We start from the raw sequence: 19,579 nt of genomic DNA on the forward strand, positions 1-19,579 counted from the left end.
TGTAGTGTGAGCTCAGGTGTAGAGCCACTGTGTCTAGGGCAGTGATGGCGAACCTTTTAGAGACCGATTGCCCAAACAGCAACCCAAAATCTAATTATTTATCGCAAAGTGGAAACAGGGCAATTTAACCTGAATAACAGAACTTTAAAAGCATTTGGCATGCTTTTGAATAATTAATGTGATTTTTGCTGTTGCATGCATGCTGATAACTCCCTTCCCCTCCATCCATGTGCATCTCCTTCCTGTCTTCCCTCCCCTCCATCCGTCCAACAATTGCCCTCCCCTCCATCCATCCATGTCCAGCAACCCTCCTCTCTCCTGCCCTCCCCTCCATGCCCTGCATGTAAATCTTTTTTATTACCTCCGTCGAAGCGGCCATATGTTTGAAAGCCCTGCCCGTCTCTAGCCTTCCCTTTGTGAGTTCGTTCCCTCAGTCAGTCCCGCCCTCGCAGAAATGATGTCAGAAGGCTGGACTGACTCCGAGGGAACGAACTCACGAAGGGAAGGCTAGAGACGGGCTGGGCTTTCAAAGACACGGCCGCTTCGACGGAGGTAATCAGCGCCAGCAGGGAGGACATGCGAGGGGATGTTGGGTGTGCGGGCCTAGAGGGAAAGTGGCTGGGCCTGGGCCTGTCCAGGGCCGCCCGTGGCTACACCCCTGGCGACGGCACGGGTGCCATAGGTTCGCCATCACTGGTCTAGGGGGTCTTAAAGACCTTTGAACTCAAAAAAAGGAGCAGCGTGTATTTTAGGCACTTGATGCGCTGCTCCACTAGACACAGTGGCTCTACACCTGTGGCCGAAACACAGATCTGTGTCGAGTCCGTAATAAAGTTTATTGCAAAAGGGACTTTCATGTTTTTTCATGTTGAAAGCATACTGTGTGTTGTGTAGAGTAGATCAAGAAAAACAAAATTTCTATTTTAATGTATTTTCAACTTCAATCTTTAGACAGCAGAATTGGGGTTGGGGGGGTGGGGGGAGAGAAACCATACCAGAGCATGACAACTTTTAACAAGCCCCTGTAACTGAAATCAAGCAGATAATTCAGTTTCTCATACATCTATCACAATGGTGCTCATTTTCAAACCAAATAGACATACAAAGTTATGTGTTTTGAAAATGAGACTCAATATACACAATTCTTACCAAGACTTTATTGCTTTTTAGGCTGGCATTACATCTCCAGTCATAATTTTCCAATTGTTTCTACACACATCTCATTGAAGGTTGAACCACTCATCGCATATAACATCCGATAGTCTTTTTTTTTTTTTGGAGGAGGGGTGGCTCTTCTGACTTTTACATTTTGATAACACAACGACTAAGAAATTTAAACCCCAGCCTCCCTCCATCCAGCTAGTTGTTTACATTCAAGGAAGAGCCCTTTTTGTCAAAGGAAATAACTTTACCTACCCAGACATATTTATTGGACCAGAAGGTTAATCTGGATTCACAGCATAGAAGAACTAAGATGAAGTGCAATTAAGAGGGGTTCCCTCTATTTCAAACCAAAAGTTAACAACTAGTGTAAGGTCCCATCAAACTGACAGGCAAAAATACCATTTATTTAAAAAAAATCACCTTCATGGTCTCCAGTGTGCTGAACACAGTGCAGAAAGGTGAAGCAATGAAATACAATTAACCATGAATAACTCCTAGAAATGTGCCATTCTCAGTGGCAGAAAGACGCAACAGACAGTGACGTGCATGCTGTCATACTCGGCATGCACTTTTACCTGCACACAAACTAGGTAATCATCAGAACCTACTGTATGAACATAAACACTTGCCCATGTACATGAAACCTTTAATAAATTACCGTTTTTATGTGTCCTGTAAAAAACATTTTAGTTATATGTTATGTTCTATAAAAGTTACAAGGAAACAAAGACCGAGTAGGCAGGAAGGTGTGCTTAAAATTCTTCCTAATAGTAGGGACACTTTGCCTTTTTCTTCAGCAGAGATCTGAAAAAATGCACTGCTGTAATGAGTGAAAGAGAGTGAGAGCCTTAAATGAGTGTAATGCACACCTAATGACCGAGGCTCGACATCTTAGTCACCAGAAGTATTTTCTATGTTGGGACATTAAGGGACTGATTCTACAACAGGATGCCATAGGTGAAAAGTCCAAATTGGCACCTATTTTATAAAAGTAACCTAAGCACCTAGATGCCTTCATGAATCAGGAAACCAAAACCAGCCCCTGCAGTACAAAAATGCCAATGCGCACATTTTCAGCTGTTCTGGAGTACATGAGTATGGAGGTCTTTTACTAAAGATTAGCTTGCGTTATCTGCAGCAGGGCCCATAGGAATAAAATGAGCCCTGCTGCAGATAACTCGAGATAAGCTTTAGTAAAAGACCCCTTATGTGTTACTGTAAGCACATTGCAACTTCACCTCTGCTCCATCCAAACTCTACACCCAGGAACAGTACATGCAGATAGTATAAAAGTATGGTACGTACGTACATTCTGTAGTGTGTATTTTTGTGCATGTATGCGTTTGCACAATTTTATCAAAGCCCTTTTCTACATGTGGCAAAACGTTTATAAAATTACTCTTCAAGACTGTTTATTTATAAGTCTTGCTCGACTGCCTTTAGAAAGCAAAAGTCCATCAAGGAAGTTTGCAATTTACTATTGAGAATATCAAATATACATAGAATCAATAAAAGTGAAACACAATGTAAAATGATAGCAATATAAAAGATGTATAGGTAATTAACAAAGTCACAAAAATATTAATAGTTCAGTAAAAACTAATGCCTAACAGAAGGTATGTAAAGATCATGTCTAGATGGGCTGCTACAACAGCCATATTAAAATATTCATCCTCCCTATTCTCCCCATTATAATTACTTACGAGCCAAATTTACATTATATAATTAACCATATGTTAAATTTAGAATGCGCATTATATACTGTTAACACATGCTGCACAGAACTTCCCCGCGGGATGTATGTTTGACACACCTGCCTAAGGGTACCTCAAAACAAACAAACAACTTTTACCAGTCCCTTCTAGCTAAAAATGCCTATTTATACACCAGAACTCCTCAGTTTGAGAATTAACCACTACGCATCAAAACTAGACTCCAACAAAATAAAATCAATTAATAAATATTTTGGAAAAAAAAGTCAGAGCAAACAAGGATATAACAAATTATGCATATAGAAATGACTCTTCAGCATTAGTGTGTGGACTAGGAGCCCGGTGGTAATTCCCACCCCCAGCATGCACCATTTTTGGTACTACAAAAGTATTTTCTATTTTTGTAGGGCTGGTGCTTACCCAGCGGTAATCGGCGTTGCCTGGTAACCACTGGGTTAGCACAGGCTCCTAGCCGCTACTCATTTGCCCTCCTCCTCCTCCCCTATTCCTCTTTACCCTGTAATTCCCTTGCCCGTAATGTCTTGTCTGTCTGTTTTACCTAGATTGTAAGCTCTTTGAGCAGGGACTGTCTCTCTATGTCAAATGTTCAGCGCTGCGTGCGTCTGGTAGCGCTATATAAATGCTATTAGTAGTAGTAGTAAACCTACTGGAAGATATAAGTGACAGATCAATGTACGGGTTAATTAGGTCTAATATGATGTTTGTTTCCATAATAATACCAACACAGTAACATAGCAGATGACAGTAGATAGAGACTTATCTAGTCTACTAGGTAAAATAAGGGAAAATAAACCCACTAAGGACATTTACCTCTTTTTCTGACAGCAATGGCTGGTTTGCTCTGGATGGCTGTTTGGTCCTTGGTGCTTTTGGTGGCCTCTTAGATGGTTTTAGCATTTGTTGTGATACTAATTTATCAGCTGATACAAGTGAATAGAATCTTTTTGACATTTCAAAAAATTGTTTATAGCACATAAAACTGTGCTGGCAACTTGCTGTTCTCTGGGAAGCAAACTGTGTAGGCTCATTTCGAATCCTCACTGTAGTAGTGACTTGCGCCTGGAAAATGTGTTTATTTGTACTCTGTTGATATAAATGCACCCAACACGGATTACCTGGGCTCAGAAAGTATAAGTTCTGCCTTGTATCTCCTACAGTTAGCTTTTCAAGTCCATTATTTGACTTTTGCATTTTCTGTAAGTGCATGTTAAGGCTTCGAGCTTGGAAAAATTTGCTCACAACGTGGGGAGATTTGGTGAGAAGCCCCATCAGTGCACACTGACCTGCAAAAAAGAAAAGCGAATTCATGTTCAACTATTTCTAAATGACACTGGTGCACAGCAGAAAGAATGAGTCAGAAAAAGGTTGAAATTTGTTTGCAGTAATGCTTCATTAATGACATGCAAATTCAACCAAATTTATCTTCATTACTGCATAGCTAATATCTGCTGAAGTACTTCCCTGTGCAAAAGAGATGGATGGCTATTAGGCAAAACATTTCTCCTTGCATTATGATTCCATTTGAACTGTCACTTCAGATGCAAATTTAAGATGTCAGACTTTGCAATCCAAAATCCCCAATTCAATGAAACAAGGTGGTCACACAAATCAAGTACAAGACACAAATAGACAACTCCAACAAGGCCTGCAGTCAGCAGACAGAATAGCTTCTTCCTGAAGTGCTCTTGCTAAAACTACCACATACTTTATTTTCTATTGGTTCTTGCAAAACTCAGTGACCCAGCAGTTAGAGGTAAGAAAAATCAGGGAACAATCAGGTTAACTATCAGAAAACATAATAAGGGGAATTTTTGATAAAATGTCTAAGGGGCTCATTTTGAAAGCACTTAGCCTTCCAAAGTTCCATAGAAACTTAAGGCTAAGTGCTTTGAAAATATGCCTCCATGTCTGATTTTGGATGTTTTGTTAAAAACGTCCAAACATCCAGTGGCAAACAGCCATTTTGAACCTGAAAAAGTCTTACCTTTTTGGTTCGAAAATGGTCTTTTTCTAGATGTTTTGTTCTCAGTGCATTTTTCTTTTGGGAACATTAAAAAAAAAAAAAAAAGTCCAAAAACCAGTCACCATTCTTAGTAGACTGGCCCAGGACAGCAGTGTGCGGGCAGTCTAGGGGGCACTACATTGGACTTCACATAAAAATTCCCAGGTACATATCTCATCATAACCTCCTTATATTGCATGGTGACCTCTCCAGGAACAGAGAAAACCTACTGTAACTCACTGTACACCAACTATACAATAGCCCTCAAGCTTGCAGGTGTCACCTATACATAGGTACAGTAGGTATTTAGTGTTTTTTGGAGGGCTCACATGTTCCACCACAAGTGTACCAGGAAGAGTGGGATAAGGGTCTGGGTCCCCTTCTCACCACTAGGCTACTCCTGGGACCTGCCTGCTGCTCTAATAAAAATGGCCATCCTATCTGGTATGTACTGTCCCATCTTAGGGGGATGGGGGGGGGGGGGTATTTCTTAATCCCTCCAGAGGTCATTTGGGGCATGAATGAAACAGGTCTAACCAAAAACATTTTGGTCCTAGACATTTTCGTTTTGTTCCATTATAGCCAGGGGTGTGCTGGTAAATTGTTAACAGGGGGCTCTCTCTCGCCAGCAAAGTAAAAGAGAATTCAGGAGGGACCCAAGCCCACATTTTGGGATCCATTTGTTAAAGCCATGGCGAACCGGCTCACAAAATTCTTAAAAAAACTTAACAAACGGCTCTCGAGAGCCTGTGAGAGCCTGCTCCAGCACACCACTACTACTACTACTACTACTATTTAGCATTTCTGTTCAAAGAGCTTACAATCTAATAGACAAAAAATAAAGTAAGCAAATCAAATCAATTAATGTGAACGGGAAGGAAGAGAGGAGGGTAGGTGGAGGCGAGTGGTTACAAGTGGTTACGAGTCAAAAGCAATGTTAAAGAGGTGGGCTTTCAGTCTAGATTTAAAGGTGGCCAAGGATGGGGCAAGACGTAGGGGCTCAGGAAGTTTATTCCAGGCGTAGGGTGCAGCGAGACAGAAGGCGCGAAGTCTGGAGTTGGCAATAGTGGAGAAGGGAACAGATAAGAAGGATTTATCCATGGAGTGGAGTGCACGGGAAGGGGTGTAGGGAAGGACGAGTGTGGAGAGATATTGGGGAGCAGCAGAGTGAGTACATTTATAGGTTAGTAGAAGAAGTTTGAACAGGATGCGAAAACGGATAGGGAGCCAATGAAGGGTCTTGGCAGAAAAACACATTTATCTTTTGGTGCCACCCATGTCGCACCCAAAACACACCCTCTTGAAATCTGGACAAACCGTGGAGAAAAATGTCAAAAACTGGTGAGTCAAAAACCGCAACTTGGACGTTTTTGAGAGAAAAACGTCCATCTACTACCTTATGAGGGTTTAAAAAAAAAAAAAACTTTTTATTTGTTTTGAAAATATGCCCCAATATCTTCACAATACTGATTTTAAATATTTAGATTCACAGCTACTTTTGTCGAACTAAAACTGCTAAGATTTCTTGTCTAGGCCATGGAGCGTCTCTCTCTCTCTATTTTATGTTTTTATTCGTGACCCACCGGAGCTTTAAGGGCGAGAGAGAGTGGCCGCCTGACATGTAAAGCCCGGTCGCAGCTGTCCACAGACTCTGTCTCTGACTGTGTTAAATTAACACTGTTAATCACCTTCCGCTTCCGCTTCCTCATCCGGGTCACTCACTCTCGTGCACCTGCGCCACCAATCGGCATTTGCCCGCCGTCTGCACCTAACTGTGAAAGCGTAAACGCAGATTCGTTACGCGTAGCTGGGAGAGGTGTGGGGGGGGAGGGGAGCGCTCACTCGAGCCCAAACACATTTCAACCTTTCCTGCTGCATTTTTTTTTTTTTTTACTTTGCAGCGTTACTAACTCTTGTTTGCCCCGCCCCCTCTCTTACAACTTCCTGTGTGTACGCGGCGCGTGGAAGGAGGAGGAAGAGGAGGAGGAGAAGGGAGTCTCTGGACTACTCGGCTGCAGAGAGTGGGGGAGGATCCTCTTGCTTGCCCCGCCCCCTCGCTTACAACTTCCTGTGTGTACGCGGCGCGCCGCGAGCGCCGGCGCGTGGAAGGAGGAGGAGGAGAAGGGAGTCTCTGGACTACTCGGCTGCAGAGAGTGGGGGAGGATCCTCTTGCTTGCCCCGCCCCCTCGCTTACAACTTCCTGTGTGTAGTACGCGCCGGGTGGGCGGGGCGCGAGGCAGGGAGAGGGAGTTTCTGGACTAGTCAGCTGCAGAGGCAACCTGGCTGTAATCGCTGTACAGGCCCCTAAAAGAAAGCAGGTTTAGGAGGAGTAAGAACAGAAAGAGGTGCTGCTGGGCTTGGGAAGGGGCTTGAGGGAACAAGGAAGTGCTGGACTTAGGACGGGTTCGAGGGAGGGGAAGAAAAGGAGACGCAAAGGAGCAGTGCTGGAAAAAAGTGGAAGTGGTGCTGATTGTGAAATCCGGCTCTTCCGGTCTTTACTTTGCTCCGGGTACAAAACAGATCCTACATAGACCCTTCAGATCTCACAGATATTTTGCTTACTAAATGTCTAAATTATTAAATGTTTATTTTGCAATACTAAATGTGTATTTTCTTATATATTTCCACTATTCATGATGTATTTGTAAGCCACATTGAGCCTGCAAAGAGGTGGGAAAATGTGGGATACTAATGCAATAAATAAATAACTGCAGGGATCTTATTCCTGCAGGAAGCTGTACTAACCCTACTGAAATTGAGTGTACAAATAAAGTCATATATTTAGGTTTGCAAATGCGCTGTTACCATAGAAAGTTTTTTTTTTTCTCTCCAGGGGTTGTCATTCTAGCCCTCAGGATACATGCAACCAGTCAGGTTTTCAGGATAACCACCATGAATATACATGAGAGGTAAATGTTTAGCTTGAAAACATGGCTGTTTGGGTATGTCATGAGGACCAGATTGAGAACCCTTGTTCTGTTTCTGTTGGGCCACTTCCTGGTGATTATAGGGAGCTACTTTACAAAGTCAAGCCTCGGTCATTAGGTGTGCATCACACTCATTTGAATGTTCTCGCTCTTTGAACCCCTTCTTTCACTCGTTACAGCAGTGCATTTATCTTGATCACTGCTGAAGAAAACAGCAAAGTGGACCTACCACGTGGAAAAATTTTGAGCACACATTCCTTAATACTTTGCCTCACTTTATTTATCTCCTATTTTTGAAAGGATTTTTTTTTGCGTGAAATCCTTTTGTAAAATTACCCCATGTGCAAAAGTGTGCTGGGTGACAAGAGGATGACTTTCTGACTCAAGGGAAGGCATGTTTAATGAAGGAGAGGAGTTGGAGGATGTGGTAACAGCAGTTAGCGCATCTGGGTTTAAAAAAGGTTTGGACAAGTTCCAGGAGGAAAAGTCCATAGTCTGTTATTGAGATAGACATGGGGAAGCAATTTGCTCTGGGATTGGTAGCATGGAATGTTGCCACTATTTGGGTTTCTGCCAGATACTTGTGACCTGGATTGGCCACAGTTGGAAACAGGTAACATTTCAGTAATTCTTTGTGCTTTTCTTTTTTTTTTTTTCTCTCTCTCTCTCTCTCTTTTTTTGCAGAAGCAAGTGTCTTCACAGTGTTAACTGCTGCACTTGTCATTTCCTGGGCAAGAAAAATGTCTGTTCCCTGTTCTCTCTCAGCCAGATTTAAAGGGTTTGTTTTGACTTTCCTTTTTCTTTAAAACTCTCTTATGTTGTAAGAGTAACTTCCTGACTGGATACTGCATTAAATAAAACATTTAACCATGACCCAAGCTTGCCCATCGTGCCCCTGAGCACATCCAGATTAGCCCACAAATTGAGCAGTCAGGGACGTTGGTCAGTTTCTGTTTGTCTAAAGGGAGTGAGAGAACCCAGATCACCACTTGTGCTGCTGGTTTAGGATGAATGTGCTGGGGAGTTCAATGTTCACTATAGTTAACTGTCAAATGTCTAAGGACCTCTTACCAAACTGCGCTAGCTTTCCTGGTGCAGTAATGCCAACAAAGCCGCGTGGGTTTGATAAAAGAGACCCTAAATGAATGTCCAGCTAAATGAGATCTTTTAAGACTTTCTGAATAAGTAACTTATGTGCCAGAAAAAAAACATACTTCTAAAGTGGTCAAATATAATATCAAAGGGAAAAGATGATTTTATTAACATTAATTCTATTCTGTATGATCAGAATGAGAAGTCCTTCAGTTTTTCTAGTTGGCTGAAATGCTACAGCATTCATGGAAGGTTCAAGCTGTTCTCCTCACCTACAAGTGTGTTTGCTATGCAGCTCTCCATTACTCCCTCCCCCATTCTGACCTCCACTCACCAAGCAGGCTGTTCAGGTCAGTGTCCTCTGTGTCAGCTCCCAACTCTGCACTTTTCCACCTTGCTGCACTCTGCCCCTGTGACAGCCTTCTACAGCCGTGCATCTTGCTACCGCTGGCTGCATTCATATCCCACCGAACAACTTTCTTTTTTTGAGGCTGGTTTTAAATTGTACCTGTTCCTGACCAAAGCATTGTTGATTTTATGACATGCATGTGTAAGTTCCAACTCTGCCTCTGCTCTACCAAAACTACGTTGTGGGAATGCTTGTAGGCATGCATGGGACACATGCACGCATAAATAGCTGTACAAAACCTTTATAAAATGACCTCCTACATGAAGAAAATCCCTTTTGTACATCTGACTCTGTATCTTCATTTCATCTGCACTAAGAGTAATTTTATAACAGGGAGTGAAGGTGCCTAGTTTACCATATTTTATAAAGATACATAGATATCTGTCTGTTTATAAAATACTAATGCAAATCCAGGCCAATGTACCTTCTCAAGTGCAGGTGTAAATGTGTGTGCATAGAGTGAGCAAGTACAAGCATAGATAACATGCTTTATCGATGTTTAGATCACACCCCCAACCATGCTCTCCCAGATCATGCCCCTGGCAACGCCCTGACCTAATGTTTTGAAATCCATTTTACGTGCACACATACATGCTAAAATTACTTTATAAAACTACCCCCCCCCCCCATAAGTGTTCATAAGGGAGATTTGCGTGCACTGCCTCTACTGCATGCAAATCTCTCTCATGAATATTCATTGTGGGTATCCTGAAAGCCTGACAGGCTGGGGTGCTTCCAGGACCAGGTTTAGGAACCACTGCCCTAAGAGACTAAGATACAGTTGGTTTTTATACGATTCCCACAATGAATATGCATGAGATGAATTTGCATGCACTGCCTCCACTGTATGCAAATTTATCTCGTATGTTCATTGTGGGAAACCAGAACACCCAACTGGCTAGGTGTGTCCTGAGGGCCTGGGTTGAGAGCCACTGCTTTAGAGGGAAACATCAGCCATGAATATGAATAGACGGTATTTTTTTCTTTGTAGGTCGTTTGCATATTTTACAGTTAAAGACAGATTGCCTCAGATCCTGACTAAAGTGATCGACACGGTGCATCGTACTAAAAGTGCATTTTTGGAAGAATATGGAGAGGTAACGCTGTTTTTTTTTTTGCTATTCTTTTCCAGCATTGAAAGTGGAACACACCAGGGGCGTAGCCAGACTTTGGCGGGAGGGGGGTCCAGAGCCCGAGGTGAGGGGGCACATTTTAGTCCCCCCCCCCCCCCGGCGCTGCCGCCCCCCCCCCCCCCCGCCATTGCTGAACCCCCCCCACCACCAACCTTGACCCCCCCCTGCCAATGACCCTCTCGACCCCCCCCTCCCGCCGCCAACCCGCCGTTGCCTACCTATGCTGGCGGGGGACCCCAACCCCTGCCAACTGAGCCGAGGTACTCTTTTTCCCAATCCTGCGCAAAGCTTCGTTCTAGTCTGACATCCTGCACGTACATTATGCAGGACATCAGACTCACAGAAACAGAACAAAGGTTCGTTCTGTTTCTGTGAGTCTGACGTCCTGCACGACTAGAACGAAGCCTTGCGCAGGATTGGGAAGAAGAGGGTCTCGGCTCGGCTGGTGGGGGTTGGGGTCCCCCGTCAGCAAAGGTAGGCGACGGCGGGTTGGCCGCAGGAGGGAGGGTCAAGAGGGTCGTCGGCAGGGGGGTCCAGGGGCAAATCTACAGGGGCCCAGGCCCCCGTGGTCCCATTCTGGCTACGCCACTGGAACACACCTGTTCCTTGTGTTACTATGGGGCTTATAAAAGTGGCATAAAGCAGCATTTGAACATTTTTCTCACCAAAATGTCCAAATCGGTATTTTTGAAACTCATTTTCCAGGCGTTTTTCTAAGCAGTCTGTCTGCAGTGCGCCCCCCACCGCCACACACACATCTCAAGGGGTGTGTTAAGGGCAGGATTTGGGTGTCTTAAGACCTGGGTGTTTTTCAGCCATTGTGCAACAAAATAAAAATGTCCAGGACAAAATCTAAGACTTTTTGAGCTAGACCTGTTTTAATAACAACTGAAAGTAGAAATAAGATCCACTTCACTAATGATACGAGATTTGCTCAATAGTTGAAAAGTGAAGGAAAACACAACACTCTCAATTAACAGAGGAAAGAGAGCTCATAATACTGGTCAATGAACATCACACCACACTGTGCTTTCAATGGTTTCTTTTCTGCTCACAATAAGTAATCATGGATCAGAAAACCTTGATCTGTAGAGCTGCAAGTCTGTAACTGGAATGACCTGGTTTTCTCTCTGATCTTCTACCAGTCTAGACCACAGGGAACCTCGTCTCTCTTAGTAGCCATAGGCAGAGACTCCAGGTTCAGGTTGCATTTATTTGATATACCGCTAAGGAAAACCAATATTACAGTAGTGCACAATATCAATATTAGGAGAGGCTTAAGGAAAAGAACTACAAATATTGATAGGACAGCAGAAATAAGAGGGGGGATACTCTGGCTTTTTTTCTTCTTTTTCCGGCAAGATCTGTGCCCCATGAAATGTACAGAAGGTTGTAAAAAGAGCATAAGTGTCGCAATACTGGGACAGACTGAAGGTCCATCAAGCCCAGTATCCTGTTTCCAACAATGGCCAATCCAGGTTACAAGTTCCTGGCAATTTCCCAAAACAGTAAAACAGATTTTATTCTGCTTGTCTCTGAAATAAGCAGTGGATTTTCCCAAGTCCATCTTAATAATGGCTTAGGAACTTTACTTTTAGGAAATTAACCAAACCTTTTTTTTTTTTAAACCCTGCTAAGCTAACTGCTTTTACCACATTCTCTGGCAATGAATTCCAGAGTTTAATTACTCATTGAATGAAAAAAATATTTTCTCCAATTTGTTTGAAATAATGCTTTATTTTACTTGATCTTAGGAAGGTATCGAAGCTGAAAAAAAAGCCCTGGCTGCCTTTTCTAAACTACGAAATGAGTTACATACTGACAAACCATTGCTTCTGCTAATGGATAACCTGCCCGATACAGAGTTGTGGAACCAGTACCTAGAACATCAGCAGTCTTTACTAAGTGAAAATGACCAGCCCAGCTGGTTTAAATCCCCTTGGTTGTATGTGGAGTGTTACATGTACCGCAGGATCCATGAAGGAATTGTGTTGAGGTCAGTGTCTTTCCTGTGTTAGAGACGGTCTGTAAGGTGTGTCCAGCTCTTTCTCAGATTTGAGGCAATATTGGGAGCAGAATTCAGTTGTACAGGCTTTTACATCGGTGTCTGAGATACAGGAAAGTTACAGAACTGTCAGTCAGCATCACTCAAACGAAAAGAGAGGTTTCCTATAGGCCATGCGGGGACACTAGCCACTCTCCATTTTAAGCTTGATTCTCCTTTTTTATTAAGGGCACTTGATTAAGATTTATTAACCACCGGTATGAAGCCATTCACCCAAGGCAGTGTGTGTCAAGTGAAAGGCCACTTATATTTTAGTAATGGTATAACTATAAGAAAATGACCAAATGTGCAGTGGAATGCACAGCTAGAACAGTGAGAGAAACTCGAATAGGCAAATTAAATTCTAGGAATAATATGACACCATTTTAAAGAGCAGAACACATTTCTATTGTATCATAAGTAGAGAGGTGTGGTAGCCGTGTTAGTCCACTTTTAAAGGTAATCAATAGAAATAAAACATGGAAAAGAAAATAAGATGCCTTTTTTATTGGACATAACTTAATACATTTCTTGATTAGCTTTCGAAGGTTGCCCTTCTTTGTCAGATCAGAAATAAGCAAATGTGGTAGATGACAGTATATATAAGTGAAACATCAAAGCATTTCAGTGATAGCCTAACAGGATGGGGGTGGATAGGTGAGAGGAGGGTGACAAACAGAGCAATACAACTTTATGGTTTATAATGGGCTAGGAAACCCAGATCTTTGTTAAGTCCTGTCTGTTTTGTCGTCAAAATATTCAATCATTCTGACTTCAAAGGTCTTACGTTCCTGTATTGTTTTAAAGTTACCTTTCAGGATTCTGACTGTGAAATGACTGGTACAGTGGTCTGGTTTTGTAAAGTGCTGCCCCACAGGGGTGGAATCCTGGCTGGCAATTAAATCTTGTCTTTAGCATCTGGTTTGTTTCTCCAGTATAGCATCCTTCGTCACATTTTTTTTACACTGAATGATGTATTATACCACATTGGAAGATGAGCATGTAAAAGATTCCTTTATTGTATCATAGAACACAGATGTGTCTGAACTTTAGTCTTTGTAATTGGGTTTTATTTTATTTGTAGTCCTCCTCTCTGCAGCTTTGATGTGTTTAAGGAGGTAAAGAACGAAAGCTTCTTCCAGTCCCAGCAAGCTATTATTGCCTTATGTACTTACCTTCAGGAGCTCGCCAAAAAGATCAAGGACGTGGGTGAAGAGCAATTGAAGGAGGAATTTTTTAAGCTCTTGCAGGTAATGTTGCCTCATTCTCTGCATAGAGGTCGGTGCCTCTCTGTGGCAGCATGGGCTTATTTAAAACAAAAAAAACAAAACACATAAATACTCATTCCTGGAACTAAAATTTGACTCTCTGGGAAAATGACTAAAGTTGCAGATCCAACATTTTAAGAGTGGCTGATTTTCACATCATGGGTTCAAAATATCAAAACTGAATTAATGAGTTCCACACTTAGGCCCCTTTTACTAAGGGAAGGGGAAATGGGACTTGATATACTGCCTTTCTGAGGTTTTTGCAACTACATTCAAAGCGGTTTACATATATTCAGGTACTTATTTTGTACCAGGGGCAATGGAGGGTTAAGTGACTTGCCCAGAGTCACAAGGAGCTGCAGTGGGAATCGAACTCAGTTCCCCAGGATCAAAGTCCACTGCACTAACCACTAGGCTACTCCTCCACTCATTCCACCAATAAGAGCCAACCTCATCAGTGATGTCACAATGGTTTCATTGCCCAATACTTGGCTCACTTCTGATATTGTGATGTCATAAGGGAAATGGGACTTGATATACTGCCTTTCTGAGGTTTTTGCAACTCCATTCAAAGCAGTTTACATATATTCAGGTACTTATTTTGTACCAGGAACAATGTAGGGTTAAGTAACTTGCTCAGAGTCACAAGGAATCGAACCCAGTTCCCCAGGATCAAAGTCCACTGCACTAACCACTAGGCTACTCCTCCACTCATTCCACCAATAAGAGACAACCTAATCAGTGATGTCACAATGGCTTGATTGCCCGATACTTGGCTCACTTCTGATATTGTGATGTCATAAGGGAAAAGGGGGAAGGGAAATGGGACTTGATATACCGCCTTTCTGAGGTTTTTGCAACTACATTCAAAGCAGTTTACATATATTCAGGTACTTATTTTGTACCAGGGGCAATGGAGGGTTTAAGTGACTTGCCCAGAGTCACAAGGAGCTGCAGTGGGAATTGAACCCAGTTCTCCAGAATCAGAGTTTGCTGCACTAACCACTAGGCTACTCCTCCACTAGCAACATTCCATGTAGAATCTCAAATAGGGAAAGGGAAATGGGACTTGATATACTGCCTTTCTGAGGTTTTTGCAACTACATTCAAAGCGGTTTACATATATTCAGGTACTTATTTTGTACCAGGGGCAATGGAGGGTTAAGTGACTTGCCCAGAGTCACAAGGAGCTGCAGTGGGAATCGAACTCAGTTCCCCAGGATCAAAGTCCACTGCACTACTGTGTGGCTCTTGCGGTAATTTCATTTTTGCCGCGTGTAGTAGACGTGCAGAGGTCTTTACCGCGCAGATTCCTTACCGCTAGCTCTATGGCTGGCAGTAAGGTCAGACACCCAAAATGGACGCGCGGTAATTTTGATTTTGCCACACGTCCATTTTCGGGGGGGGGGGGGGGGGGGAGAGACATTTTTGGTACATGTGCTTAAAAATATTTCAGTGCGCACCCAAAACCCGCGCTTACACTACCGCACGCCACTTTTTACTGTGGCTTAGTAAAAGGACCCCTTAGTTTATCTAACGTACAGTTTTCTAACCTCCTGTTGTATAACATTATTTGCTGTAACAGAATTCATTAAACCTCATTTTTGGTTTGTTTCTGGTGACTTTAGACTTGTTTTCCCAGAGACGGTCACTGAGTCCAACAGAGGTAGATTTTGTCAGGTGAATTTGATCATTTTTCTGTAATTGAGTGATCGGGTATTCTGATCGGAGGGGGGTGGGGGTTGCTAGATGTGGTGTACTTAGATTTTGATACAGTTCCACACAGGTTACTTGTAAATATCTTGCTGTGATCCTAAAGTGATTGACTGGGTTAGAAACTGATTGTGTGAGATCAACTAAGAAATAAGTAAAGTCAGAAAGAAACCTATGGAACTTTGGAAGGCTAAGTGCTTTGAAAATATGCCTCTATATTTGCCACAGGGCCCATTTCATAAAATGGGCTGTGCAACAGATAACACACGATAAGTGCTAGTGCATTCTATTAGTAGATCACCCCCACCCTTAGTATTCCACAGTAAGGGTTGGCGATAGGATTGGAACTTGCCTCTTCTGATTTTTACAGTTGCGAGTGCCAAACACCAGACTATTCCGTGAAGTAAGACTAACTTACAGCTTGCTTTTTCTCCCACACAGGTTTCGTTATGGGGGAACAAGTGTGACCTCTCCATTTCAGCTGGGCAGGACAACTCTCAGAAGAGCAGCCCCCTGGCCTCCCTGACTGACCTTCAGTCTTGCATCTTAGTCAACGATACAGATCACCTGTGGACAGTCCTCTCTCATGGCATGAAAATGAGGAGCAGCCAAGCTTCCGTTTCAAGAGTTGACATTGTCCTGGACAACGCTGGATTCGAACTTGTGACCGATCTTATTTTGGCAGACTTCCTGCTAGCTTCCAAGCTGGCCACGGAAATTCATTTTCACGGCAAGAGCATTCCGTGGTACGTTTCAGACACTACAAAGTCTGATTTTCAGTGGACCATTCAGCAGCTCCGAGCAGCCAATCATAGGTGGATGTCTAAGTGCGGGAGTAACTGGGACAGTAATCTGAAAAAGGAGGTTTGGCTGTACCATGATCACCTTTTTTGGACTCTTCCGCATGAGTTTTGTAAGGTGGCCCAGGTTGCTCCTGATCTGTATACTGAGCTACAGAAGTCCGACCTGATCCTTTTTAAAGGTGACCTGAACTATAGGAAGCTCACAGGTGATCGGAAATGGGACTTTACGGTTCCATTTTCTCAGGCTCTAAACAGGTTTCATCCTGCACCTCTTTGCAGTATCAGAACACTTAAAGCAGATATCCAGGTTGGTTTGAAGTGTGGTCAGGGTGAACAGCTTACATCTTCTGAGCCAACTTGGATGATCAGTGGGCAGTATGGGGTAATACAGTTTAGTGCTTTGATATGAACAGACAGTATGTTTGCAATCCACCAAAGAGGTGAGCAACGGGGATGTCTCTGCTTGGGAATCCTTTGCATGCTGTAGCACGTGTGCAGAAGTTCCAGCATGCTGGGCTCTGCCTGTCTGTTCTCTCGGAGCTAACAGGCAGTTAATTTAGGGTTCTTGCTTATTTTAGTTTCATGGCTGAAGGCTCCTGGAGCGAGCGATGGCATAGGTGGCAATACATTTCTTTTGGCTTGTTTCTCCGACAGTCTTTTGAATTTGAAACTGCGTGTGCTGTGTTTACTGTTGGGTTGAACAGCCTGTACCACAGGAATGAAGAGAACCACCGACACTTCAGTTATCGCACCCTTGAATGCCATCTCTTAAGTTTGCAGGCAGGGATTCTTGATGCTTAGGGATAATGTGGTAAATCACTGGAAAATTAACAATACAATTAAAGTTAAATCCTGAAAAAAAACAAATTGCAATAGATTTCCAGCTCTTATTTTTCTTTGTAGTGTAATTATACCTTCAGTATTGAGAAGACATCTCGTTAAATCCCTGCCAATTTTTATACCTATGTTTCTCTTTCTTCCTCACCTGCCACTAATTTATATCTAATACAGTTCCTCTTCCTACTTGGTTCCTAGTGTTTGGTCTGGCCACATCCTCACCTCACTTGTTGCATAACCTTCTCTCACAACATAAAGCGGCAAACAAACGTTATCTGCCTTCTCTATGGGTTACAAAGTGATCCTGGCAAAAGAAAAAGAGAAATAGAACTAGAATAAATTATAATCCTTGATTTAAAGTCATTGTTCAATATCATTTGACACTTTTTACCCAGATTTTGGATTTTCTTCAACTCAAAAAAACCTGTTTTAGAACCATCAAGTGGGTTGTCTAAATTTCCAAAGAAGCAAGAACCAACATTACGGTTCAAGAAACATGACCAAGTCATTTGTACTAGAAATCACTGAGCTGGAATGTAATAAACAGTATCAAAATAAATTTGAAAAAAAAAAATATTACTGTGATTCACTGATGAATTCAAGACCTTTTTGGATGCTCTTCAGCAAGTAATGAGAGAAATGAAAGCCAACCCTCCTCCACTCAATACAGTTAGCTGCTGCTGCGTTGTGTGCAATATATGGAAAATCAAATACGAATTTATTTTCTGCAAACCACTTGCAGCTACTATAAAAGCAGTGCCTGGGTTTCACCTTTTTGCAAATCATTACTTTAATTGGAGTAAAAAGCTGGATTTGCAGCGATAAGGTGCCATAAAAGCATGGGAACAAATTTAGGGTTTGTGGATCTTGTGCAAACAGAACCTTCCATGTTGGTATGATTCACTGAATCTTGCATTGACATGCACTTAGGTCAAAAACGCTGCCCCTAAGTTTGATTCCACTTACGAGCTTATGCCACAAATTTTGCTGCTTCAGAATTTTCTGCCAGGAAGTTGTCTCGGCGCACACTGTCCACCTGTGTCCTCATTAGATCTCGCAAGGCAAATTTTCACTTGGCTTCTGAGACTTTGGATAAAGGTTGCCATGTTCCTCTTGCCAGAAAAGAACAATTTCTAGAAGATTTGGGGACCAAGAATTTATCCTTGGTGTGGCTTGTTCAGCAGATATTTTTTTTCTCATTGAAAAACCTGGATTGTTGGATTTGGGGGCCTGACATGATCATAAATGCTGAGGAGAGGTTCAAAGCGTTTCTGGATAAGTTGCCCATTGGGGAAAGGTGGTAGAAGAAAGGCCAAGACTGTGTTTAGCTTATGATCTGCCAAGACTGTTTTTCAGCCTCGTCACATCAGAGATGACATTTTCACTGATCTTGACAAACTGTGAAAAATTAATTTTGATGACAGCTGCCCTCAGCTCCTCCATATTTTCTGCCACAGATTTCAACGCGTCGTTTCACTGAACTGACATACATCGCTTGAGCGTTTTCTTCAGTGAGTGTTTGACTTTTGTTACTACTGCTAATCATTTCTAAAGGCGCTACTAGACGTAAGCAGCACTGTACACATTATATGCAGGTACTTTCTCTGTCCCTAGAGGGCTCACAATCTAACTTTTTTGTACCTGGGGCAAGGGAGGGTTAAGTGATTTGCCCAAGGTCACAAGGAGCTGCAGTGGGAATTGAACCCAGGTTGCCAGGATCAAAGTACTACTACTAATCATTTCTATAGCGCTACAAGGCATACGCAGCGCTGCACACCATACACAAAAAAAGACAGTCCCTGCTCAAATAGCTTACAATCTAGATAAGACATGAGACAGACAGAACAATTAAGGGTAGGGGAATAAAGCGGTGAGGATAAAGGATAGGGCAATAAGTGAGAGGGTACTGAGTAAGAGAGTCATGGTTAGGAGTCGAAAGCAGTAGCACTAACCATTAGGCTACTCCTCCATTTCCTCACTGGGGGGGGGGGGGGGGGGTCTTTCGGATCAACTTCAGTTTTTGAAGACGAGTCCATGAGAGAGTGCGATTATGGCCTGCGCAACCGATCCAGACCTCATCTCGAAATGCTGCTTTCATATCAGCTGCGTTATCAGTCACATAGATGAGATTAGCTCAGTGGAGATTATACTCTGCCAAAATTCTCAAAACAAATCGATAAATATTCTCGCCAGGTTTATCAGTGGGTCTTCTTAATTGCCAAAATTGCTAAACACATGCACCCGTTTTCATCAACGTGAGCTCCTCTTTCAGTTTTTTTTAGCTGAGGTGTTGGTGTCAAGGTGGGCCCGGGAACCTTTTTGCCCCTATACTCGTGCATTTCCACTTGTCCTCGTCCCCATGCACTCCTCTAGAGCAGCAGCACTGCGGGTAGTACTGACACACCCAATGCAGCTCTTGTCCTCCTGCTTGCCGCTGAACCTGCTGTCTTTGAC

The 19,579-nt window shown here is 42.8% G+C and overlaps 2 protein-coding genes across 15 annotated transcripts in view; one reads left to right on the forward strand and one right to left on the reverse strand.

Moving 5' to 3' along the window:
• The window catches only part of RMND1 (required for meiotic nuclear division 1 homolog), a 34,243-nt gene extending 27,501 nt beyond the window's left edge, over positions 1-6,742 (reverse strand). The window contains exons 1-3 of one of the 4 annotated variants that reach the window (XM_030213910.1): positions 6,666-6,693; positions 6,595-6,635; positions 3,708-4,184 (exon numbers count right to left, since the gene is read on the reverse strand). In XM_030213910.1, coding sequence (XP_030069770.1) covers positions 3,708-4,166 — 459 coding nt within the window. In that variant the 5' untranslated portion in view covers positions 4,167-4,184; positions 6,595-6,635; positions 6,666-6,693. The other 3 variants (XM_030213908.1, XM_030213907.1, XM_030213909.1) reach the window with 3 other exon arrangements.
• A 77-nt stretch (positions 6,743-6,819) lies between these two features.
• On the forward strand, positions 6,820-18,721 carry ARMT1 (acidic residue methyltransferase 1). 11 transcript variants are annotated; one of them, XM_030213895.1, is made up of 7 exons: positions 7,128-7,244; positions 7,733-7,808; positions 8,511-8,604; positions 10,319-10,424; positions 12,215-12,456; positions 13,589-13,754; positions 15,927-18,721. In XM_030213895.1, exons 2-7 carry the CDS (start codon positions 7,802-7,804, stop codon positions 16,695-16,697), a joined length of 1,386 nt encoding a protein of 461 aa, XP_030069755.1. In that variant the 5' UTR covers positions 7,128-7,244; positions 7,733-7,801; the 3' UTR covers positions 16,698-18,721. The 11 variants fall into 11 exon arrangements, with proteins under 11 accessions (XP_030069762.1, XP_030069765.1, XP_030069758.1 ...); XM_030213896.1 differs by lacking the exon at positions 7,128-7,244 and adding an exon at positions 7,256-7,408; XM_030213902.1 differs by lacking the exons at positions 7,128-7,244; positions 7,733-7,808 and adding an exon at positions 6,820-6,845.
• The last annotated feature ends 858 nt before the right edge of the window (positions 18,722-19,579 follow it).

Source organism: Microcaecilia unicolor, chromosome 9, assembly GCF_901765095.1.
Source record: "Microcaecilia unicolor chromosome 9, aMicUni1.1, whole genome shotgun sequence".
Classification (NCBI taxonomy): Eukaryota; Metazoa; Chordata; class Amphibia; order Gymnophiona; family Siphonopidae; genus Microcaecilia; species Microcaecilia unicolor.